The 26,242-nt window shown below is 43.4% G+C and overlaps 1 protein-coding gene across 4 annotated transcripts in view; it reads right to left on the bottom strand.

Moving 5' to 3' along the window:
- Window positions 1-237: 237 nt before the first annotated feature.
- RHOBTB1 (Rho related BTB domain containing 1) overlaps window positions 238-26,242 on the bottom strand; it is a 200,680-nt gene continuing 174,675 nt past the window's right edge. For all 4 annotated transcript variants that reach the window (XM_069101844.1, XM_069101847.1, XM_069101845.1 and 1 more), the window contains 7 exons: window positions 24,973-25,158; window positions 18,721-19,694; window positions 17,313-17,431; window positions 12,448-12,598; window positions 7,513-7,601; window positions 4,241-4,346; window positions 238-2,558 (listed from right to left, as the gene is read on the bottom strand). In XM_069101844.1, coding sequence (XP_068957945.1) covers window positions 2,389-2,558; window positions 4,241-4,346; window positions 7,513-7,601; window positions 12,448-12,598; window positions 17,313-17,431; window positions 18,721-19,694; window positions 24,973-25,158 — 1,795 coding nt within the window. In that variant the 3' untranslated portion in view covers window positions 238-2,388. The remainder of the gene's footprint in view (window positions 2,559-4,240; window positions 4,347-7,512; window positions 7,602-12,447; window positions 12,599-17,312; window positions 17,432-18,720; window positions 19,695-24,972; window positions 25,159-26,242) is intronic.

Genomic DNA, 26,242 nt, shown 5'->3' on the forward strand with positions numbered 1-26,242 from the left:
GGTCCAGCCCCGAAGTTCTAAGTAACTCTCCCACAGAAAGTCGACAGCCAGACATGAGCCAGGATCCCATCCCAAAGGCTGTTCCCAGAAAACCCTTACTTGGAGGCAAGATGGGACTTCACTCCTACCACAGTTCCCTTTATCCAGTCACCTTTTACAACTGTTACAGCCCTGCTATTACCCTTTTAGGCACAAGGCAGGGTTCCTCCTTGGCAAACCAAACAACCACAGTCAACATTTTGTAGCTAAACAATTTTATTGGCTTTCTGTGAAATAAAAAACATAAAATAAAACCACCAAGGGTAAAGGCCATAGCCAGCATTAACCAAATGAACCAGCCACTTGGTTTCAGCAGCTGAGAACAAAGTCAAGTGGAGATTATTGCATATACCCCAGGGCCACCGGGATCCATTCACTGTTGGATTTTTGTTTGGTTTTGGCAAGATTACATTCACACAAGAGCTTTGAGAATACAAAACCGACTAGCAATTTTTGTTAAAAACCCAATTGGCTAGAACTTCTTGTTAGGAGAGATGTTAATTTTTTACTCATCTTGGCTTTTACCCTCTCATTCTTGCCTACCCCATCTATGAAGCAATGACATACCAGTTACTATGTAGGTATCATTCTTTTTCTACGGACCTCCTTCATCAAGGGATGGTGCAAACTGCTGGGGAAGGGGAGTACCAAATACTCTTTTCGTTTTTTTTAAAGGAGTCTCTCCTATCAGCTTGGGTCCCTGATGTCATCCGATGCTAAGCAGTTTTCCATTGCCCTGGGGTGCTGCTACAGCCAGGAATAAATATCCATCTCTAACCTGAATATATATTTTTTTTAAAAATGCATATGGCTGTCATCTGGAAATTCTTTCCTGATCTGCAGCACTGGGGTTTGTGTTCAACTGCCTCTTTTTATAACCCTAGGATGAAAAAAAAAGAGTCCTTTCATGTTAGCATACCAAGCAACTAATGAGAACCAGTCCTGACTCTGCCATACACCCAGGGCCATTGTGGGTATACAGCTGAATCCTTGGAATCCTGTTTCATATGGGCTGGTCATTTCCGTTATGGAGATGTGAATGGGAGACCGCTCAGGTGAAAAGTTTCCAAGTTCTTGACCATTTGCTCCATCAAGGAAAACTCAGACAGGCAAAACAGCCAGGCCTAACTCATGAAGGATCTGCTTCCAACCCTGTAGAATTCTTACTGAGTCTTCAGCTCTCCAGTCTCTAATAAGATGCCCCCTTTATCAGGCGCCTTCAGTCTTTAGAAGAGATGCCAGGCTTCCTGGCCCTTAGATGCAGCTGAATGAATTTTCCTTGGGAAGAATGAAAGAGAGGAACTGAGTTCCACAAGGGAATCCATGGGGAAGGGTAATGCAGCAACCCAGCTCAGGGGGTGAGATGCGAGCACACTGAATGAATGAGCCCAGGATCAGGAACACACCTTGTCCCCCATGCCTGATTCCAGTCAACAGGGAAAATACACTCTGCAGAGACCCTGCAGAGATCAAGGAATACCCGGCCCCAACAGCCATGACAACCACCCAAATACCAACAGCAGAATTCTCTTTCTTTATATTCAGGTCCATCAGTGAGTTGGCCCTGGATAATGCTGGGATTTAATAAGCCCTTCTAATGATTATGAAGATTATCCTCTTGAATCTAGACACTTTCAACAACAGAATATTTGATATCACTATATTTTACATGGCACACATAATCATATAATTACTACCACTTACACAGCAAATACTGTAAATACCCACTCCTGGAGTTGACTTGCTAATTATACCAATGTTGCTTAGAAGGACAAAGATGAAATACTCCCTAACTCCCAGTTTGGGGAATTTCATTCTGACTCTTTCCTTCCAACTGTGGGAATAACCGTCTCATTATGTAATGATGCCTCAGTGCTCATGTCCGTCTGTGGGCCAATAGTTACAACTTAATTGTGGGGCTGGCTCCTTGTGGTTAATTTGTGGCCTGTAAAATTAAGCAATACATAGTATTTTTGTCTCAACAAAATACACAAGACCATATAAAAATATTTTTTTTCCAATTTGGAATTTGAAATGTGAATGCTGGATTTTCTGTATAAAAAGAAATTGTCATAATGGACTAAGTTTATCACGCTCCCTAACCAAAAATATACATATTAGTCTTAGGAATGCAGTTTAATCATCAGCGTCAGTCGTCCAGGCTCATTTCTGGGGAGATTGTGCTTTGATATTTCTGGAAGGTAAATGCACTGATGGAGAGTCCAATCGGTGCCTGAAACCTGACCTTCATCTCATCTCTAAGACGACGACTAATCTTACAGTATTGTTGTGGTTGTTGCTGTTGTTGGGGGATGGGCGGGTCTTTCCTGGGGTTCTCTCCTTCCTTGCTCAGGCGACCGTGGCAGCCGAGTGCCAGAAGCACCATTTCCGCCTTGAGTGGTGCTTATTCAGTGCCAGTTCTTCCTTCTCTCTCTCCTTCTTCACTCGCTGGTAGTGATCTTCTTCCTTCAAGTACCAAACAGGTGGCCAGCGGTGCCTCTCAAAGTATTCCTGATTGTCTGGCGGAGAGAGAATTAGACAATGAGAAAGAGTTAAGACTGTGAGCTGGAAGGGGGAGGTCTAGAAAAAAATGTGGGCCATGAGTCCACAAAGAGAGTCTAGAGCCTAGACTAAGAATTGGTTGGGTAAATCCAGAAAGTGTATTATGGCATGAGCCTAGAAAAGGTAAGAGCTGGTTGATAAGGTACGAACCTTGAATACTGGTCTAGAAAGAGTGTTAGATTATGGAATTAGAAAAAAAGAGTACTGCTGTGTGAGTAGAAAAAAGTAGCATTCAGCTAAGAGCCTCGGAGAAGTCTAGGGCTATGATTTTAGAAAAATTGCTAGGTCATGTGGCTAGAAAAAAAATGCCAAGACTGTGAGTCTAGAAATAATGCCAAGTCTAGAAAGAGACCTGGGCAGTAATTCAAAGAAAATCCTCAGGCTGAAATCTTGGAAAAGAATTGGACTGAGGTTTTCAAAAAAGTATTAGGCCATGACTCAAGAGAAAGGATTAGGGTTGGAATTAGGATCAGGGTTACAAGTCTCAAAAAAAAGCATTAGGTTGAGTCTAGGAAAAGTGCTGGACCTGAAAGCTAAAAATATCAGTTGTTAATCTAGAAAAAGTGCTAAGCAGAGAACCTAGGAAAACTGCCAGGCAGAGACCTTAGAAAAAGTGCCCACATGCATGTGTAGGGAAAAAACTCACTAAGTCACAAGTTTAGAGAAAGTCTTGTGTTAGGTGTGAGTCTAGAGGTGAATGGATTAGGAATCTAAAAAAAGCATTAGGTGGTGAGATTCAAAATAGCATGGAGCCAAGAACCAATCAAAAGTGTGAGTCCTTGAGATGAGAAAAAAATTGCCATGCCACAAATCTTGGAAAACTATTAGGTGGCGGGTCTAGGAAAAGCTTTCTGTTGAGAGCCTAGAAAAGATGACAGGTTATGGGTCTCGAAAGAAAATTTGAGAGTTTATAGAAGCATTGGGTAATATGCAAAAGACATAAGGGCCCCAAACCCTGAGTCTGGACAAAGTGCCTAGAAAATGGGCCAGGGCACAAATATAAAAAAAACCTGGGCTGCTAGTCCAGGGGGTTAAAGCCTAAGTGCAGAGAAAGAATTGGATTGTGAGTCTAGGAAATGATTCCAGAGAAAGTCAGACTGATACTAGAGCAGTGGCCCCTTACTGGTGGATTGCTGAATCTCAATGCCCACCATGCGCTTGTCACGGGAACTTTACTTAGCGCCACCATACTATTCAGTATGATTCCTTGTCTTAGATAAGCACATGTGGCTTCTGGAGACTGAATAATGAAGAGCCTGCATCTTGGTGAGTGGTGAATACACTTGAAAAAAATCTATATAAAGTTGTGATTTATGCTCCCAGGAAGCTGCTATTTCTGGCCAATATCATGTCCTCCTACCAGGAGGAAGAAAGGGAGGGAAGGGGGAAGGACAGAGGGAAGGAAGAGAGAAAGGAATGGGAGGGAGGAAGGAGGAAAAGAGAAACAAGGGAAGGAGGGAGGAAAGGAGAGAGGGGAGGAAAGAAGAAAGGCGTGGGGAGGGAAGAGGCAACTTGATTCTGAGGGTTCCTAACCAGTCCCATGGCAATCTTCTGCTGTCTCTGCTGCCTTTCCAAGGCCACTGAGGTCCATAGGTACTATCAGGGAATCTGGGACCCCCTGGACAATTGTTTCTCTCACCTGGAGATTTTGCTTTGATTTCCTTGCGAAACTTGGCGCAAACACTGTTGTAATTGGTGCAGATGTAATGAAGGCACCATGCTGCCAACTGATTGGCATTGTGGAACTGTGGGGAGGAGAAGCAGAAAGGTCACTCAAAGCCCTGAAGTCTGGGAACAAAGAAGGGGCGAGTGGGAGAAGTGGGAAAAGGTTCTGTTGTTAGGGGAATATTCAGTTCATTATCTTCCAGTGACTACTGTCCCACCGGCCATATACTAAGCTCTGAGGATACCAAGTAAAAAGGACCAAAGCCTACCCTCAAAACAAAGTCTCTGTGTGTGGGGGGAGGGGGCAGTATTGTTGGGTGGAGGGAGTAGGAATGGCCCCATGTGCAGAGCTGAGCCTGGCAGAGGGTGGAGGGCTCCCAGAAGTGAGAAGGTACAGGAAACAGCCTGGCAAAGCCACTGAGGGGGCATCTGGAACCCAGGTGGTAGGCTCAGGCCTTTGAGGGCAGCAAACCCAACCCCCTTATTTTTCAGGGATGGGGAGGAGCTGAAACCTAGAGAGAAATGAAGGGAGGTCACTGCTCAAGTTCCTTGAGCCCCCTCACTGACAAGGCCAGGAGTCTCACTTGTGCCCTCTCCTCCAAATACCCTGCACCATGAGGATTCTGACTGAGGCTCTAGTAAAAGAGACTTCTTTTGCATTTGGCCATTAGATTCCATTTGGACAAGCATATTTTAAGTGTAATGTGCTAAGGGCAAGAGATACAAAGAAAGGACCCTTTGCTCTTAAGAAGCTCACCTTTTAATGGGAGAGAGAAAATGGAATTAATCACCATCCTCCTCATCCTCATTTACATACAAGACATTTCCAGGTAGATGAATGGTAATCTGAAAGGGGGAGGCACTAGGAGCTGGGAGGACCAAGACAGGCCTCCTGTGAAAAGACAAGCCAGGGAAACTGAGGCAGAGAATTCCAGGTATGGGGAGAGGCGCTGCAAAGGCACAGAGTCAGGAGGTTATGAAATGTCTTTTAAGAGGGACAGCAGAGAGGCCGGCGGAGTTGGATGACAGAGCGTATGGAAGGGACTGCAAAATTGGGAACAGTTTTAAATGCCAAACTATGGACCTTCTATCTGACCCTGGAGGCAGGTGATAGGGGACCAATGGAAGTTAACGAGCATGTGGTTGGGGCCAGGGAGGCAACATGGGAAGAGAATGGAGGCAGAGACGCAAACAAGCAACGGTCCAGGAGAGAGGTGACAAGGGTTGCACCAGGGTGGCAGCTGAGTGGAGAGAAAGGGGCATACGGGAGAGATGCTGGGAAGGAAAAATGACAAGAAGAGAGACTGGAAATGTGAGGTGGGTCTGAGCGACATCATTGAGATCGACAGTGAGGTTACAAATTTGGGTGACTGGAAGAACAATGCTGTCATCTTGACGAGTTCAAATCTGGTCTCAGATACTTGTTGGCTGTGTGACCCTGGAAAAGTCACTGAACCCAGTTTGCCTCAGTTTCCTCATCTGTAAATGGGCCAGAGAAGGAAATGGCAACCACTCCAGTATCTTTGACAAGAAAACTCCAAATGGGGTCATGGAGAGTCGGACACGACTGAAACAACTCAACAACAAAAATCACTATCCCTATGTTACACTTGAAGACACTGAGGCAGAGAGATGTTAAGGGGCTTGCCTGAAGTCACACAGCCTAAGAAGTGTCCAAGGCAGGTTTGGAACTCATGTCTTCCGACTCCAGGTCTAGCACACTATGCTTTATATCTCTTGGCTGTTTCTAATACAGGGGCACTGACTGATGTCATCATGTTAAAGTTCCAATTTTTCTTTTTTGTCTTTATTTTGGAGGGGGGAGGGCAGGGCAATTGGGGTTAAGTGACTTGCCCAAGTTCACATGACTGTTAAGTGTTAAGTGTCTGAGGACGGAGTGAACTTGGGTCCTCCTGATTCCAGGGTTGGTGCTCTATTCGCTGTGCCACCTAGCTGCCCCTCCAATTTTTCTTGAGGGAAGCCCCACCAATAGTATGTTTATGATCCCAAATTAGATGGGATGTGAGAATGTGAGCTTCCTGAGGGAAGGCTTGATTTCTGCCTAAGTATCTAGAACACAAACACTTACTGAATGAGTGGACATACAGGAGAAAAGCCCACAAGACACTAATTTGTGTTAGAAAATGCATCCTTTCTTTTTTTATTTGTCACATTTTTAATGAATTTAACCTTTAACATTTACATTTAAAGCTCAGGTTTATATTTTCCTCCATCTACCTCTAAAACTGGCATTTTTTCAAGCTCTGATTTTTCCCCTTTTCTGCTATAAGCACAGTATTATGTTTCTTCTGTTACTTGCTGAAAACTTTTTTTTTAAATGAATCCTTTTCTTAACAAAGATCTCATGGCCAAAGCTGTACTGGGGAATGGCCAATTGGATCACTCTAAGGTCCATACTTTTTCTTTCTAATCTGGCGAATATACAGTAATTTAGGGAGGTGTTGATGACATCAGGGCAAAGCTTTGGAAAGGTAGGATCTGGGATCTTTTACTCTCCCTAGAAATTACCCAGCAAGCAGTTCAAAAGGGGGAAGTAGCCAGAAATTGGATTGATTGTCCAAGAGAAGCATAAACATGTGGGACAAAGGGGTCTGGGGCTGGGGCTGGAGGATCTGTTTGAATTCTGACTCTGCTGCTTACAACCTGTGTGACCCAGGGAAAAAGCATTTCCTTTCCTTCTCCCTCCCACCCCATCCTCCTTTCTTCATCCGTGACATGAGGGGGTTGGGAGAGAGGATCTTGAAGGTCCTTCCAATCCACACCTTCCCCAGCTGCATTTTAGATGGCTGGGATTTTTGCCAGTAAACAAACTTCAAACTGTACAAGAGAACCAGAACACATGTGTGCTAGCCCTGAACTTCTGTGCTGAAGACCTGTAGGGCACATGCAGTTTGGAGGTTCAGTGGCATAACCTGGTGGCAGGAAGACTGGAGTTCAAACTCCTCTCAGTTCAAACTGCCACTCAGGTGGCAGTGTTCAGTCATTTCTGACTCTCTGTGACCCCATTTGAGGTTTTCTTGACATCATTTTGCAGATGAGGTAAAGAGGGTGCAGTGACTTGCCCAGGGTCACACAGTTCAGATCTGTGCTGCAGACACAGGGCAGCACACTGTGGGATTGAGTGGTGACACCTTTATCTGGTCAGACGCAGGGCTGGGATGTTAGAAGGGCATCATGACTGCTGAAGGAGGGCATAGGAAGGGTGGAAAGCCAACAGTGACAAACCTGGGCCAGCTCCAAGTAGGACAGCACTTCCCCATCGATGCCGATCCCACTCATGGCCGCTTTGGTCAGCTCCTGCACCGCGTGCTGCTCTGAGGGAGAAAGAGGACGTAGGGACAGGTGAGTGCTATTCACTAACATGTCTAGAGAGCTTTCAAGGCTTGCAAAGCACATTGCACATTTGGCCTCTAGGTGGTGCATTAGGCACAGTGCTGCACCAGTGAGAATGCACTTACTAGCTGGGTGACCCTAGGCAAGTCACTTAACCTCGGTTTGCTTCAGTTTCCTCAACTGTATAATAGGATCATGCTTTATACATATAATAGCACATGCATAAATATCACCATCATCATCATCTGTGCACAGTATTTTTTTCTCCTTCAGTAGAACCTAAGCTTCTTGAGGGCAGGGGTTGTTTAGTTGTGATTTTCTGTCATTGTATCCTCGGCACCTGACACACAGTACGCGCTTCATAAGTGGGTTGAATTCAGTGGATTCTCTCAGCTGTCCTGTGCGGCAGACGTTCCAGGTGGGGAACCCAGTCTCAGAGAGGCAGAGGGACTTGTTGATGGTCACCCAGCCAGAGCATTAAAGAGAAGGCTCAAACCTGGCCCTGCCAGTTCCACATCCAATTGCTTGCCCATGACCCTCTTCAACTAAGGATCTCAGTCCTCTTCTGAGTAGCATGTGGTAGTGGCAGTGGTGGTGTGACATTTGGGGGACAGCCAACAGCTGGAAGACCCTCCATTCCCCAGCAGCCTGCTGCCAAGCCATGCTCCCTTCTCCATTCCTGGCACCGGACAAGCTGATCAGGTTATCCCCCCTCCCCCACTGGACTTGTGACTTCAGTCTGGACAAGCTCCCCGTGAGGAGTTCCATCCACTAACTCAGATAGGCATCTACAATTTAAGGATCTTAGACAGTTGTAAGGACCATTCAGGCCTGGGATGGTAGGATCAGACATTTCAGGCTGAAAGGGACCCCAGGGGCCACTGGGATCAATCTCCCCATTTTACAGGTAAGGAAAATGAGGCCAAAAAAGTGTGACTTGCTCAGGGTCACAGAGTTAGTAAGTATAGGAGGTAGATTTGAATTCAGGTCTTCCTGACTCCAAGTCCAGCACCTGACATTAACAAGTCGACCAGGACTGGGCAGGGTGTGATCAGTCAGGTGATCAGGAAAGGCATCCTAAAGGATCAGGCCCCCAAGTTGAATTTTAAGAGACACTGGGGGTTCCCAGAGGCAGAAGCGAGGAGGGAAGAGGGAATTGAACAATTTGATGCCAAATTCGGGAGTTTATCTTTTACCCAAAGGGCAATGGGAATCTGGTGAAGCTTCTTGGGCACAGGGCTAACAAGGTCTGACTTGTACTTAGATCAATTTGCTGTCTGTGTATAGAGGAGGGTGATGGCAGGTCAGTCAGAAGGCTACTTAAGGAGTCCCAGCAAGAGGTGATAAGGGCCCCCAAGAGTGGTTAAAATGAATTTGAAAAGGTGGCAACTTATTGGATTTGAGGGCAAAGATGAGCAAAGATATTAGTATAACTCTTAGGTGGCAAAAAGGTGAAGGGAAGAATGGAAAGGCCCTCCAGGGAAAGGAGGGTGTTTTTTAGGGGGAGAGGTAATGACCTGAGGTGTAGGGCTGCCTAGACCTGTCCTAAAGGCTGGGGAAGTTAATTAACCAAATAAAAAACCTCTTGTTCCATAGAGCTTAGTGAGACCTTTAGTCACCAGGAAGACAGGGCTGGCAATCTCTGGGACCACTCAGAAGCAGAGTTTACACTGTGTTGCTCAGCATTTAAAAAATTTGTCTCAGTTCCAGTCTTTGCCCCCATCTTGGCTTGCGATGTCTCATCTCCTTCCATCTCTTTAAACCAAGGATTCTTAACTTGGGGGACTCAGAAACATTTTTTTTGATAACAGTCATATTTCATCACCTCCTTTGTTAATCCTGGTCATTTTGCTGTGTGCATTTAGTGAGAAGAGGCTCCATCGGGGTCACCAGACAGCATATGAGAAGGTTAAGAACATCTGCCTTAAAAGCATGGGCTTTTCTTCGTTCTGAATTTCCATCCCTTATCTGTGGAGTGAATTCCTCTCTATCCAGGCATTAAGTCTCTTCTCTTCCAGATCACCAGGCTTTCTTGTCTCAGGCCTCAACAAACATTTACCAGTATTATATTGCTGTGAGAGATGAAGATATTCATGCCCCCCCTGTAGAAATACAGAGGCAAGGAGAATCAATCCACAGCAAAGCATGGAGGCTGGGAGGCAGGGGAGGCTCCTGGCCACTTCCTCATTTGGTTTTCTTTATGATCTCGCTACTTAGCTTGTTTTGGCAAATGTTTCATTCATTCTGCTTACAGTTGGTTCCCTGGGAACAAGTTTTCCTTCAGTGCTGGGTTTGAATCGAGTTCAATTCCATGAATATTAAGCACTTACTGTATGCAGACTTCTGTGTTCCTCATGGCTGCCCTGGTAATGGCTGCAGGGCTGATATGGGTGGTCCTTTGGGGCCAGGTTTAAGCCTTCTCCCTTCTGTAATATTTCTAGATATTGGTACCTTTCAGCCTCACTTGCAATTGGTTACTAGGTCCCACTGATTCCCCCTCTCCCTGCCCCTCAACCAGGGTTATTGCAAAACTCTCTCTCCTCTGAAGTTACCTCTCCTGCCCACCCTTCATGGGGCAGAGACCTGCTTCTTATGCACAGATCTCCTCAGACTACTCCAGAGCAATTACCTCCAGTGGCCCTGACTAGAAGCAGGAAAGGACAATGATAAGAACACTAGTTCTGATCCCACCTCTGACATCACTTTGGCCAAGACTGGAGCCTGCAAAGACTTCTTCCTGAGTTCAAATCTGGCCTCAGACACTTACTAGTTGTGTGACTGTTTGCTTTAGTTTCCTCATCTGTAAAATGAGGGAGTTGGTCTAGACAGGCTTGGAGGTCCTTGCCAGGTTCATCACCACTGGTCTCCAACCCAAGCAGGCAGCTCTTTCTTCCCCAAACATCCCACCTCCATGGCTTCTCTTTCTGGAAGGCTCTCGGTCTTTGTTTGCTGAGGACTCTTTCATCCTCTGAAACCCCACTCAGTGAAGACTACCTGGAGACGCCTCCCGCAGCTGCAGCGACCTCCCCTTCCACACGCCATTTTACAACTCTCTGTATACTGACATTCTATTGGGCTTTCGAGTGTCTTGGGAGAGGCAGTGTGGCTTAATGTACACAGCCCTGGCAGAGGAGCAGGAAGGCCTGGCTTCAGGGCCCGCCTCTGACACAGGCTGACCCTGGCCATCTCACTTCATTTCTTGGGGCTCCAAGGGAACTCCCTAGTCTGTTAATTACAGAGCATGGGTCATGCCTCATCTAATTTTCCCTCAGAATCTATTTTAGATCTATGTACACAATAGGTAATTAATATATGTTTACTCAGGCAGATGACACCACACTTTCTTACTCATTGTCAAATTACCTCATATTTACTTACCTGGGAACATATACTTCCCAAGTGACGTCAGGGCAGGGACTCTGTTTAAGTTTTGCTTAAGGTCCATGAGAACAGATACTAATTGAATTTGTGTCTTCAGTGTAGAGCACAGTAGGCACACAGTAGGCACTTAATAAATGCTTCTTGATGGACTATTTTATATGCCTGGTACCTAGAACAGTGTCTGGCACACAATGGGTATTTTACTATATGCTTGTTGACTGAAGGAATGACTTGTATGCCCACTCCCTGGCATTTTGCTGTTACCCTTGTTAATTGTTTTTCAGCCATGTCTGACTCTTCATGACCCCATCTGGAGTTTTCATGGCAAAGATACTGGAGCAGTTTGCCATTTCCTTTTCCAGCTCATTTTACAGAAATGGAAACTGAGGCAAACAGGATTAAAGAGACTTGCCCAGGGTCACCCAGTCAATAAGTGTCTGAGGCTGGATTTGAACTCAGAAGATGAGTCTTTCCAGGACCCAGCGTCCTGTGCACTGTGCTACCTGGGTGCCCCAATACCTGACATGGTACCCAGTAACTAGATGTTTAATCAAGATTTGCTGAATTGAATTTCCCTCAACATTTGTGGCTCCATCAGGAATCCAACCCACATTCCATAAGCCCAGAAGCAATTCAGCCCATACCCATAAGGAATCTGGTCCACATTCCACAACCCCATAAACACTCTATTTCACTCTGCATCGCCACATTCCAGCCACATTTTTCGTCCGTTTGTTCCCCCATAGACCATTCAGACCCTCTTTAGCTTGTTAGATGATCTGGTTTCGGGGGGCTGATGTGGCTGAACAACTCATTTTTCTGGGGCAAACTTGATGACAAACCTACCTGAGCCTTCACTAAAATCCTGAGTTCTTAATGAGCCTGGGCTCAATCCCACTGAGCTTGCAGTGCTCCAGAAGCGGCCTTTGAGATCCCAGGGCCACGTCTGGGACAATCTTCCAGGCCCAGAAGGAAGCATCCTGGCATATACACTGGAGATACCAGAAGGGTCTGCTCTGGGCATTCTGGAGCCTGCAGCTTGTGTGTGTTCCCTGACTGTTTCAATCCCTATTATAGCCCCTTTTAGGGGAAAAGTTGAGAGTGAGTCAAATACTTGTGTAGGAATTGGATTTGTAAAATGTGCATTCTACTGAATAAAGGGAGTGTTAAAAAAAAAAAAGATAAATGTTCTCTCCTTTCCCCGGTGTGATGGGGGACTGTGGGTGAGCGATGTCACACAAGCTGTGTGTTCCTTGTTTTTTTTTATTTTTGATAAGACAAAGGTCACATGGAAAATGATTAAAGGCACTAAAACGTTAAGACCACAAACAGGGAGAAAAGAAGACTATATATCACATGTCAAGACGACTATAGTAGGGACTGAAATAGAATCAAGTCACTCTGGGTGCCCCGCCCTGCCCCACCCTGGGGAGGGGAGATGCTCACCTGCCAGAGCGACCAAGTGTGGCAGGCAGAATCTGTTTGCCAAGGCAATTAATTCAAGTGTGTCCAGATCCAAGCAGGAGGACAGCTGCTTGGTGTACAGGTAATCCAGCACGGCCTGCATCGACTGCTTGTTGATACTGGGCAGGGTTACCTGGAAAGACAAGGCAGAGGCTGAGGGTGTCCTTCTGCAGCATGGGGCCCGCTCGGCTCGGGTCTTGAGTCACAGCAGGGCCTAAGTGTCTGCTGGCAAACCCTGAAGTCTTAAATGATTGTTATTGATTATTATTGTGATTTTTAAAGATGAGACGTCTCTCATGCAAACGGACAGTGATGCAGGGACAAGTGCTATGGTCAAAGGAACAGAATGAATTCCCTTCATGTGGCAGGACAGAGAGTGAGTCCTGGAGTGAGTAATAATACAGTGGAAAATGGACTCTGGGCTCAGAGGCCCCACATTCGGATCTCATCTCAGATGCAGGACCCTGAATTTCTTCTATAAAATGAGAAGGGTTGGATTAACTGGCCTCTGAGGTCTTTTCCAGCTCCAGATTTAGGATTCTATGAATGCCGGATTTGGAGTCTGAAGACCCAGCTTCAAATCCTCATTCTTTTACTTATAATCTATGTGACCTTGGACATGTCATTGACATCTCTCAGACTCAATTTTCTCCTCTGCAAAATGGGGGAGGGAAATCAACTAGATGGCATAGAGGGTCCCTTCCAGCTCTAAAAATCCATGAGCCTCAGTCAGTCATGAGACTTTCATTAAGTACCCACCATGTTCCAGCACAAGGGATACAAAATGATGGAATTCTATCAAGCTTAACTGCAAAAACCCCCTTAAAATTTCAGCTCTGATTTTGTGTCCATGAGCTGAACTTTGGGGGTAAATCAGCACTTCTGAGAAGTCAGATTTGGAGCTGGAAAAGGCCTGAGAGGTCACTTAGTCCCATCCCTCAGGGTAAAACAGAGAGGGAAGGGATAAGCTCGAGATCACACTGGCAGAAAGAGCTGGGATTCAAACCCAGGCCTTCTACTGCCCTTCTGATGGTCTTCCCATCAGGACACTGCTGCGGTTGTCCTGCAGGATAGCAGAATCAGCCACCTCCCAGGGCAACCCAGCTGGGGAAGCAATCTTTCAAATGTTGTGTCTTCAACCCCCTTTTGTATGTTTTTGTTAGGAGTGTATCCTAGGATATCTCTCCAAGAAAAATAAAGCAAATGTGTCCATCACAAAGAAGATGCTAAAATTACCTCAGCCCTCTCTCCCTTCTCCCCCCATCTCACAGACTAAAACAAATCATTCCAGCCAGCACGTGATGACAGACACCAGCAAGCAGTGCTGCCCTGTGCTCCCCTAGCCCCCACTGGGCACTGACGTCCGTCCGCCTGGGCCTGTGACCCGTCTTTCCTCTGGGCTCCCCATGAACCTCTTCTCCTTAGTGACTTAATTTCTGCCATGGTAAGCACCAGCATCTTCCTCAGAGGCAACAGGCAGGATGTGTGGCCCACCCTCGCAAGGGACAAAAACTGAATTCGCCATGGAACTCATTTCCTTCTCAGGACTGAATTTTCAAGGCTCTTGCTCTGGTTCCAAACTTTAGAATTAACTTTAAAAGCCCCAAGAAGTTAATTTTTAATACCTTTTTAGGGGTAAGTTAAGAAGGAGTCAAATACTTATGTAGGAATTGGATTTGTAAAATATGCATTTTAAAGGATGCATCTTCTCCAGGGATCCTCATCCCTCCTTTCCTGGTGTATGGGAGGGAGGGGATTGTGGGTACACAATGTCACATAAGCTGGGTGTTCCTTGTCTTTTTTTTTTAATAAGAGAAAGGTCACAGGGAAAATGATTAAAGGCATTAAAATTTCAAGACCACAAAAAGGGAGAAAAGGAGATTATGTATCACGTTAAGATTGTACCATATTTTGCATATTCAAGTTTCATTGGTTTATCATTTTAATTGCAAAGATCAGCTCAGATTATTAGGCTCACAATCAGAAATGGTCTCACGTGAGTGAGCAGGCACTCCCCCCCCCCAGAGCACTGCTTACACAATCTGGGCATGTATTTTTAATGAGCCCCGTGCTGAGTGCTTCTGGGAAGAGAATTATGCTTACTGCTACATTAAAAGTAATGAGGAAAATATAAGTGAAATACAGCATCTTCCAAGGTATTAAACAATTAAAAAAAAAACCTTAAAAGCATACCAACAAGGACGTTCTTTTTTCCATTTAGTATGAGATTAAACTAACATCATTTCTGATAATGCTACAGAAAAAGAGATCCTTAATTGTTTGTAAAAACTGGAGCCTCACCAGGAAATTCTGAAATAAAAAGTAATTGGGGATGAAGAATAAGTCCACAGCTTGACTCACTACCCTCAATCAATCAGTGAGTCCCTTAGTGACTACTCTGCCCTGCCCTCCCTTCCTTCTTTGAAAACAGAATCCTCACCTTTAACACATATACCTGCTCATTTCTGGTGAGTCAGAGCTCCAATTCTTAGTATGCAATCCAGTCCTACCAAAATATTTCCTGGGTAGTTTGGGTTGGCATAGCACTAAATCTTTCAATTATTTAGTAATGCCATTTTTACTAAGTTGGCATGATCCAACAATGAACACTAAGGAGCTCTCCTTTTATGTCTTCCTCTCTTTCAGTGAAGTGTTTTTGGTAGCTGTGTCCACGTGAGTCCTGAGTATATCTTGTTCTTGATGTTTTATTCATTTTGCAATTATTTTGAATGGAATTTCTCATATTATTGCTTAATACTGGTTTTTGTTAGTTCTGTGTTGATTTTTTGTATTTATTTTGTATTTTGCTACTCAGCTTAATCAATCAATCAATCAATCAATCAATAAGCATTATTAAGGGTCTCCTATATATGGGATATAAAAACAGAAGTGAAACAATCCCTCACTCTCAAAGAACATATATTCCATTGGAAGATACAGCTTGTATATACAGAAGTATATACAAAATGGAAATGAGGTGATTATTATTTTTAGTGTGGACTGAATCTATGGATTATCTGAATTTGTTCCTTTACTGGTTCTCTGAGGTTTTCTAAGTAAACTAATATGTCACTGGCAAAGAGCAAGAATTCTTTGGAAGCAAGATGTTGCAAGAAAGATTTGACTTGGAAGATTCTCCCCACTCAACACCTCCATACCACAGCCCTCATGCCCTTAAACTCTGCTCAGAGGGTAGAGTCAATGGAACCACTACAGGGGAAGCAGGAAGGAAGAAGGGAGAAGGAGATCCAGAAGGTAAGAGAGGAAAATGGAATGTGGCCATTCTTACTAAGCCAGAATTTCCTGAGTTGTGAGGCATGAACCCTTAGAGGATATGAGACCTTAGGGGAAGGGGAGAGGCAGAACAAAAGAATGGTCAAAGTTATTAGATATTGTCTGACCCAACTCCCACATAAACAATCTACTTTTTTCATGAGAAAACAAAGATCTAGTAAAAATCAACAAAAATGACAGTGATGATGTGGGAATAAAATCAAATTGGAATGTGTATGTGTGTGTGTGTTCTCCATCACCAGCACAGACTGGGTTATAAAAAGTGTATGTTGTCTATGTGTGTGTGCACATGTGTGTATGTGGGGGAGCGGCACAAGTTTTTTATATGTGGGGGAAGCACTTCTACATAAAGGTTATAAGTCACTGCAGTAAGCAAAGCAAATGCACCACAGTCACTGAACATATATGATTCAGTCTGCCCTGCCTTTGAGGTGATAAGTGAATATATAACTGCACGCTACCTGCGGGAGTTTGGGGGTTTTGTGTTTTCATGGTGTGGTTTCTGCATGCTCAAGAGGGCTAGGTCTGGAGTCAAGAAAACTTTGAGCTTGAATCTCATCTTTGATACTTTCTAGTTGGGTGACCAGAAGTAGGCCACTTAATTACTCCATGCCTCAGTTTCCCCATCTATAAAATGGGGATAATACTGCGCACAGGACCTACCCCACAAGATTGTTAAGGAATACAAATAAGAAAACATATATAAAACACTTTGCAAAGGTTAAAGCACTCTACAAATCTGTTATTATTACTATTATTCTTATCGTCATCATCATCTGGGGGGAAAACACTAATTAGTCAATAAAACATACAATTGGGCTCTATCTCCTAGGTTAAATGTTTTGGTCCTATCTCCCATCATCTTAATCTGGGGACTATCTGGGTCTGTTCTGGGAAGGGATAAAACGGATTAGCATTTGTGAAGTCAGCTCTGACGGCATTCCTTTCTGACTACGTGCTTGACCTTGAGCATCTTGGGCCCCTGCTTAGTCTCCTTGGCAGCCTCTGGAGGCTGGCTGCTCTGACCCAACTGGCAGGCCCAGACTTTTCAGTAACGGAAACACAGCAACACTTTCTTTTCTGTGTGCTGCTTTCTTGTTTTGGCATAAATTAATCTGTTTACAGATGCAGGGTTCAGAGATTTAGAGCTGGACAGAATCTTAGGGGCCATCTCATCTCCTTCCCCTCTGCCCCTCCCCTTCTCAGCTTAGTCAAACAGCCATTTGCACTGGTGCCTGGTTTTTCCTTACTTTGAAAAGGGTTGCAATTTTTTTTTTGGGGGGGGTGTCTTTTCTATTTCAAATCAAGTTGTCAGGTCAGCAAGCATTTGTGAAGTGCCAAAGTCTAATTCCTCTTCCACATGATAGTCTTTTAAACTTGAAATAAAGAAAGTATCCTTCCCATCACCCTACACCCAAGTCTTTTCTTCTCTCAGTTAAACATTTCCATTTTCTTTGACCAATCCTTGTATGGCATGGTATCCAGTCCTCTCTTCCACCTATAACTTGTAAAGAAATTATAATAACAAATTTTCTTTCAAAATAGGTATGTACCTCACTGTTGGCGCTTTCCACAAATGATCCTCCAAACATGGCAGCCATCCAATCACAGCTACAGATAAGCAGTGGTTTGTGGGCATTTATGACCCCATCATCCAACTTAAACGTCACATCTGCTTCAGGAATGAAGAAACAGAGTCCTAAGTACACTTTACTGGTGGATAGCTTAAGCAAGAGGTATTGGGTTCAACAACCCTTTCCCCAACCTGTGATGGCTTTGCTACCCTGCTACCCCTACTGCAGATCACAAATTTAAGAGGTTTAGAGCTGGGAAAGACCTTCAAAGTCTTCTAGAAAAATCCCCTCATTTTGTAGAAGAGGAAACTGAGACCCAAGAGGGTAAGGTCTTACCTTGGGTCACAGAGGTAGTAAGTGGCAAAACCAGGATTTGTAGTCTTCTGAATCCAGTCCTTGGACCACCACTCCAGGTTGCCTGCCACTTTTACTGATTCTATTCCAAGTTCCCTTTCGCTTGGGTCAATTACATTGTTACTTTTTAAAGACAAAAATGCTAGGAAGGCCAAGTGATCAATGGTTGAAAATATAATTGGGTTTTGCCTATGAATACAGATTTCCATCAGAACCAAAAGTGTGAACAGAAAATAAGGGGATAAGTTCGATACATTTGGTTTATTTCCACTGAGTGTTTTATTTTTTTTCTTTAAAGTTATTGGTCCATGTTAACTTGTGAGGCTATGGTCCACTCTGGTGGTCAAAGACTGGAATGCATTGGTCAATAAGCAATTATACTTATCAAAAATAAAATTCATCCAACAAACACTTCCTGATCTACATCATGAGGAGATATAGTGAAGGAAGTCTTAAAATAAAGAACTCTGACCCTTGCCCTAAGAGGGCAGGCACTAAAATCTATATGTAAAACAGTGGTATGAAAACAATAATGAAGTAAAAAATACCAAATACTCTATCCTCAAAGGGTCAACAAATCACTGAGCACCACCGGAAGGCGCCACAGTACCAATGGAGGATCTAAGGCATAAACAGGGGAGAAAAAAAGTGAGAAGAGTAAAGTGAGAAAGTCAGGCCAGGGAGAGAAGGAAAAGGAAAGCTAAAAAGGAATAAAGTGCGGGATGTAACGTAGGGTACAGGAGAGTGACACCAAAAGCTTTGTTGAGCGCCACCTCAAAGGTACGAGGACCATCGGGTTTTCTCTTCCTGGTAAATGTTAGTGAGAGGACACAGGAGTAGCTGAAGGGGAGAGAGAAAGTTTCAGGGAAGGTTTTTTGGGGGTGAATCTTGAGTAATAGGATTGATTAGCATATATGCCTCCCATAATGGAAGTCATTTTCTCATTTTCTTTCTTGTCTATGCCACTGTTTTATGAAAACATAAAAAGGAATCCGTGAGACAAGTACTGGGATGTATCATCGGATCCACTCACCTGAAAATGTCCCCTTGCTAAGGCATTCCTTTATCCGGTTGGCCTTCCTGACATGGAACGCCTTAGTGATCTCCTGATTCATGAAGGCCTCTTTGTTCATTATGTTTTCCACCATCATTCGCAAATCAAATACTTCTAGGATCTCTGCAATCTGAGCCAGTCTCATTAGATCCTTTTCCTTTTCATCTAATTGCCCTGTATAAAGAAACTGAAGCAGGGTCCTAAAAGGACCCAACTGAAGGGAAGAGTCCATTCTGACCACAGTCACAAAACCTACTCTATTGGAAATAGGGTTGATTAGCATTTCTTTGTGCATATCAATGAACCCTTTGCTCCATGTGGACAAGTCTCTGGTGAATGGAGGGAGGTCCCCAGCTCCCAATTCTGGCTCTTTCAACACACCCTCACTTTGGGATGTTCGGCCTTCAGAAGCTAAAGGGATTGAGGCAGACTCCACACTTTCTTCATCAGAATCAAGACTCAAAGTCCTTGTTGGAAAGTCCTGACTGGGCTTTTCTTTTTGACAAGTGCCTTCAACGAAACTGGGAGACTCTTCACATTCCATTAAAAAAAGATCATAAAATTTGGAAGAGGAGGTAGCGAGATAAATCTTGTGTGCAAAAATATGCTTCTCATCCTGAAGGACAAACATGACATCGGCACACAGCGGATTGTCCAATAAATAGGCAGCTTCGTTCATGCCCGTGGTGGGACACTCTGGGATTTTGATAACTGGGGGAGGTGCTTTAGGAGGTAGAAATGGTGCCTGAAGTAAAGGCTTCTGGACCTTCTTCAAGTGAGATTTCCAGAACTGCAGGTGTCTTCGGGAAATCAGTGCTGCTCGAATTGCGTTGTCGAACACGTCCTTAATCCCAAACTGGTCAAACACACTTGTTTCATAATACGGGATTCCAAGCTCCTTGGCAACTTCTCGGCCTCTTTCTGGTGGCAAAATGTCTCCTCGCTTTATAGGCCTGAAACAGAACATTGAAATGGTGTAAGTAAACTCATTAAAAAAAAAAAAGTAATCAGAGCACCCCAAGTCTTACGCTATGTAGTGAGAGAACCGTTTTTTTTTTTTTTAAAGAGAGCCCTGGAAAGACCATTTTAAAGTCATTATATAGTCTGAATTTTGATCAAGATAGCAAATCAAGTCAATAGAAATTTACAACCAAGTCTTGGCTAGCAGAAACAATGGTTTATGTGAAATAGTCTTATTATTTGGATTCTTTTAGCCTATTTCCATTGGGTTGGAAGCAATGACCATTTTTTCCATAAGATTTTACCTTTGAATAGTGAATTTGAATAATATGACCCCTTCATGGCATTCAATATTTATACTAATCAGGACCTAGCTGTATTACAAGTTTTACTATGTGTCAGGCACTGTCCTATGCTCTGGGGATACAAATGCAGACAAAAAGAGATAGTCAGAGAATGTATCTCCTATGTACTGTGGCAGTAACTGCCCCCTATAACATTGTTTTACCTAATATCTTGTTTTCAAGTGATCAGCTGGGATACACCTACACACCATCTAGTAATCTTGCTGGTTTTACTATTTAATGTTACATTAAGGAATGAGTGAAAAAGTTTTTATTAAGTCCTTACTTGATACAAGAGCCTAGCAATGTGCTAAGCTCTGGATATACAAACAAAAAAGCCAGATAGTCTTTGCTTTCAAGGATCTCACATTTTAATTAGAGACAATACAAAATACAATACAATACAATGCAATACAAAAAAGCAAGTTCACTGACAGATGGATGTCAGTGCCTTGGCATCCTGAGAATACAGGAGGGAAGAATCCTCAGACTCTATCATTAGGTCAGAGGCTGGGCTTCTGCAGGGCAGAGAGTACACTTACAGAGAGTAAGGCCTGGCCATCCTCCATCTCATGAATGAAATAGCGCTGTTGATTCCCATCGCTTTTAAGCTACGTATGTGGTTAAGCAGCCTGGATGGGTTTTGGATGGCCCCTCTTTGGAAAGGGCCAAAGAGGGAACCTAAGTATTTATACTTGACTCCCTAATTATAGCATAATTGCTTGCAGGTAAGGTCTGTGCACTACTGTTTACATTCTGTGAATTCTCCATAAATATTTATTGGTTTATGTCTATGACACCTTCACATAACTAAAACTGTGTAGCTATACACACACACATATTAGACATATGTATGGGGTGTCTAAAAAGTCTCACTGCACTTTGAAGCTGTGAAAGCTGTATAGCCCTTTATGATACACTAGTGAGTCCTTCCATGTGGGGGTTGGACCAGATGGCCGCTAAGATCCCTTTCTTCTCCTAAATTTGGGGACTCTGTGGCTGTTGTACTTTATAGCTTATAAACAACTTTTTCGTACCTTATCTCATCTGATCTTTATAAAAATTCTATGGGATAAGTATTATTATTATTTCTATTTTCTGGAAAAGGAGTTGAAACTCAGAAAGGTGATGGGAGTTACCCAAGGTCACATGATAAATGGCAGAGTTGTAACTCGAATCTGGATCAACCATATTCATTGCTTTTTCTCCCACAATGCCACATGGCTTCCAGTACACAAATTACTTAATCTCCTGGAGCGAAAGTTTCCTCATGTGTAATTAATTTTTTTTATTGATATAGTCTGTTTTTTTACATCACCGACATTTCTCCGTTTCCTAGAAAGGCATCCTAAATAACAAAGGATATATTTTTTTAAAGAAAAAGAGGGGGGCAGCTAGGTGGTGCAGTGAATAGAGCACTGACCCTGGAGTCAGGAGAACCTGAGTTCCAAACTGGCCTGAGACACTTAACAAGCCATGTGACTTTGGGCAAGTCACTTAACCCCAATTGCCCTTCAAAAAAAAAAAAAGCAAAAAAAAAAAAAAAAGAGAGAAAGAGAAAATAATTGTCAAAATTGATCAATACATCAAAAAAACTGAAAAGACATGCAATGTTTCACACCCCCACCCCCACCTCCACCATATCTGTCACCCTGGATCTCCCACCCCTGCAAAGGAGTGAGTTAGGGCTGCCTCCTCATGGCTGTTCTTGGGGCCATAGTTAGACTTTGCAATTTGGCAAACTCACTTTTGATTGCTTTGTGACAGTTGGTCTTTCCATTTAAATTGTTGTTATTATGCACATCACATTGTGAGGATAAACAAAGGATGACATAATTATAGAATTGGATGGGGACCTCCATGGCCATGTAGCCTAACTCATATCAGGGAGGAACTAACACCCACCTTAAAGGCCTCATATTAGAAAGAACTTGCTCCTCTCCAAGGCGGTCTGTTCCACTTTGGGAGGGAGAGTTCTCCTTATGAGGAAGTCTCAAATGCATCTCAGCACTTTCAAACACTATTCCTACTTCTGCTCTTTGAGACCTGACAGAACAAAGTCAAGCCCTTCTCCATATGACATCTTTAACTACCTAAAGACCCCAGTCCAAGTCTTCTCTTCTTCAGAGCTCCCCCAGTTCCTTCAATGGATGCTCATGATTTAGGGGCTGTTCACTAGCCTCAGTGCCCTCTTGTGAACTTGTGAATTCTCCCCGGCTTGCCTACGTCCTTCCTAAGCACTAAACTCCAGATGTGGTCTGACCAAGGTGGAGTATGGCCAGATTCTTCTTTTATTCTCTGGGGTCTCCCTCTGTATCCTGGGCCATCTCTAGTCATCCTGATCTATATCTTGCCACTGGACCCAGATGGCTCTGGAGGAGGGAGTGAGGCTGGTGACTTTGTTCAGTCCTCCCTCACTTAAATCCAATTTGCTTACAAGTCATGACATCACCTTCCTGATGTCATGGTTCTCTTTGAGAACAAAGGAGAAACAAGGATCTGTGATGAAAACCAAATGAGAGCATCCCTATCAATATACTTTTTTTTTTAAGCAATTGGGGTTAAGTAACTCGCTCAAGGTTACATGGTCAGATGTTTCTGGGTGGATGCTAAGTGTCTGAGCCCGGATTCGATCCCAGGTCATCCCGACTTTGGAGCCAGTGCTCTTACTCTCTGAGCCACCCGGCTGCCCCTAAGCAATTAGGGTTAAGTAATTTGCTCAAGGTTACACTGCCAGGTGTTTCTGGGTGGATGCTAAGTGTCTGAGCCCGGATTCCATCCCAGGTCATCCCGACACTGGGGCCGGTGCTCTTACTCGCTGTGCTACCTGGCCGCCCCAATATCAATGTACTTTCAAGGGCTTAAAACCCAAGAATGTAAAGCATCAGATGTATTATTAAAAACCTTATTTGTTACCATGGCTGTGTTTCTGAGACTCATCAAAGGCATGAGCAGATTACCAAGAATCTTACCAGTCTTTCCAAGTATTCACATATTTGCCTGGAGTTCCTTAAGGTCAGAGACCCTGTTTTTGATTTTCCTTGTATCTCCAGTGTTTAGCCCATGCCTGGCACATTGCAGGCATTTAATAAAGGCTTGTTGACTGTTTACTGTAAAGACATGTTTCATGATTGTTGATCAACTCATAAGAGGAGCTATAAATGTGGACCAACCTGTTCCCTTCCAGCTCGACATCACATGATCTGGTGATATTTTGCCTTTCTCAAGTCAGAAACGAGTGCAATTGGTAATGTAATATTTAACATATATTTTGGCACATTTTGAAAATGTCAAATGAAAACTATTCATAGCTATAAGATCATAATTCATACTTGATTCACTTGATCATTGAGGCATTTTGGTGTTTTTTTATATAGTCAGGCTTAGAATAAAAGATGTGTGAAACCATATGGAGGTAAGGTACCCATGTGAACACATGTGTGTATGTGGGGGTGTTGTCTGTGTATGTTTCCTTGAATCAATTTCATCCAGAGTTTCCAGAAAGAAAAAATATACAGAAGAACTTAATAAAGCTAGAGCCTTCAGCTGATGGTTGGGATTACCATACATTTGCCTGCAGTTGCAAAAACACAACAACGAAAATTTACAAAGATCCTGAAGGGCAAAGAAAAGACTTGAGTCATCATTTAATACTGTCCTTTGAAAAAAACGACAATCCTTGAATTGGAAAAATGTGAAGCTGCTTTTCTAGAAATTATGAAAAAAATTTCTTTTTGAATTGTTGTTACTTTATTCTGAACTTCGTAAATACCAAGTAAAATGAGCATTTATATATTCACTGTAGAACAGAAAAAGAAGATTGTCCATGACACTGCTAATCTCAATTATGCATGGCTTGCCTTTCTTTTAAAATATAGAATAAATTCAGCGTGTAACTTTCAAAGGTATCCCGTTCATCTGCATTCCCTTTCGGCCTGCTGTCTCTTCTAGGCATTAAAAAAAAAATAAGTGAATGACCCTCTCTTCATTCTTTTTTGCTTCTTTCTCTTTCCCCTTCCATAATTCTCAATTTTAATAAAACAAAGGCGTATTTCCAAGACATATGGGTTGTTATCATATTTATGCCCAAAGGGCAAAAAAAATCTCATAATACATTTTCATTTTGTAGCTCCTATTAGATTTTTTAGTCAGCATTCCCCTTCCTCCCCTTCACTGTTATAGAAAGAAAGAAGCTGAAGGTCAAGGCCAGGTAATACTAGCCTGACAGCTACTGCCAGTAATCACACCCAGGAAAAGCAGGCACCTCTAACAAGGTATCTTTAAGTGTCTTTGATCCATAGATTTCTGGGTTCTCTATCTGAACTGGTTTGTCAGTGACATCATTGTGTTAAGAAGGCCAAGGCCTCATGGTTCTCCAGGGGATCCCACTATGTTTTTATAGGAGAAAAACAAAATAAACTATATGTACCGTTGCCTGAGCTCAGCCGGCAAGCCACCTTGTAAAGAGGCCACTAGAGTGAGCAGTGGATAGAGTACCAGGTCTAGAGTCAGGAAGACCTGAATTCAAGTCTCATCTTAGACACTTACTAGCTGTGTCTCTGAGCAAGTCACTAGACTTGTTTGCCTCAGTCTCCCCATCTGTAAAATGGATGTAATAATAATGTCTACCTCTCAGGGTTGAAGATTAAATGAAATAATGTTTGTAAAGACCTTATCAAAATAGCTGACACACAGTAGGTACTATATAAAAATGCCAGCTATAATAACAGTGATGATGATGATGATGATATGTGTGCCATTGTCACAAGAGAAGCAGCAGGAGTCTGGGTAATCCACTGAACACTCTCTTTTCTCCTACTGGAAACCTAATCTAAAGCCTGCATCCAGCTAATGAGGAGAGGTCAGTACCATCATCTTCTCCAAAGAAGGACAGAAAGCCTTGGATGATGGGCATGCTGGCCCTTACCTGGCTAATGGGCGTCGGGCTCGATTGACGGCTTCGAGGTCGGCATAGCGGAGGTCAAGTTGGCAGCCGACGAGAATGACCGGGGTTCGAGGGCAGAAGTGCTTGATCTCTTGGTACCACATGGTTTTCACATGATTTAGGGAGTTGGGATTAGCGATTGAAAAACAGAGAACCACAACATCAGACCTACAAGGAAACAACAAAAGAAAGCCCAATGACATCTGCTTCATAGGAGCTTTTCAATCACTCCCCTGAATTTTCATGTAGTCTTTCTACACAACTTATGCCACATGAATGAGCTTTCTTCTTCTTAAAGAAAAGAGAAGGTGGAGGGGGGAAGAGACCTCTTGGAGTCATGCAAACACACAAGCTATGATAAGCCCTCCACACAGCACTGCCACAAAAGCCCAAGGCCTCATTTTCATATGCCCTGGAGAGCTTACAGGCATCAACAGGCTTAGAGTGATGTGATATATAAGGAAGAGTGATTTAGACTTAGTCATAATATCAGAACATGCTAAACTATTTCTGTTCACAAGAAATAGTTTCATCATACCCTGTGCCCCACAGAACAGAACCTTCCACAGCAAAACACCCAAAACCCCATTAATGTCCCCCCCCCGAAACATAAATGTGAGATGGAATCATCCAATTGATTAAAGCACACAGCCTGAAATGTTACTGAAAATATCTGCTCTCTCTGGTGTCAGGAAGCAATACTCCCCCCACCCCTACCCCAGCCTTGCTCCCAGACACACACAGAAGGAGGGTACCCATCTTTTATAAATGAAAAAAAATATTAAACAAAAGGTGTAGAAGAACTGACGCCTAACTCTATGTAGGACAAAGGAAATACTATTTGAAGTACAGCTAACCAGGAGAGAGGGGTAAGACAGAAGGCAGCGTGGTGTTTTGTGACCAGAGACTCTTGCATTCAGATCCTACCTGACACCAGCTGTGTAACCATGGGCAGGTGAATTAACCTCTCTGTGCCTCATTTTCCTCATCTGTACAATAAACCTACCTCACCAGGGTGCCCTGGGCTCACATGACACACTTTGCATATTGTAAAGCCCAGTAGCAATGCTACCTATTTTTGTTTTTTGAGTGCACAATGCAAGCAAGTTTCTTGGCTACCTTTATTAATAAAAAAGTCTCGCTAATCAATATTGGGCATGAAAAAAAAGTAAGAATTGGCCAACAATCCTAATATGAAACTTCTTTCCTTCCTTCCTTCCTTCCTTCCTTCCTTCCCTTCCTTCTTCCCTCT

Source organism: Petaurus breviceps, unplaced genomic scaffold, assembly GCF_028583685.1.
Source record: "Petaurus breviceps papuanus isolate PSGF00001 unplaced genomic scaffold, PetGlider_PUasm1.0 490, whole genome shotgun sequence".
Classification (NCBI taxonomy): Eukaryota; Metazoa; Chordata; class Mammalia; order Diprotodontia; family Petauridae; genus Petaurus; species Petaurus breviceps.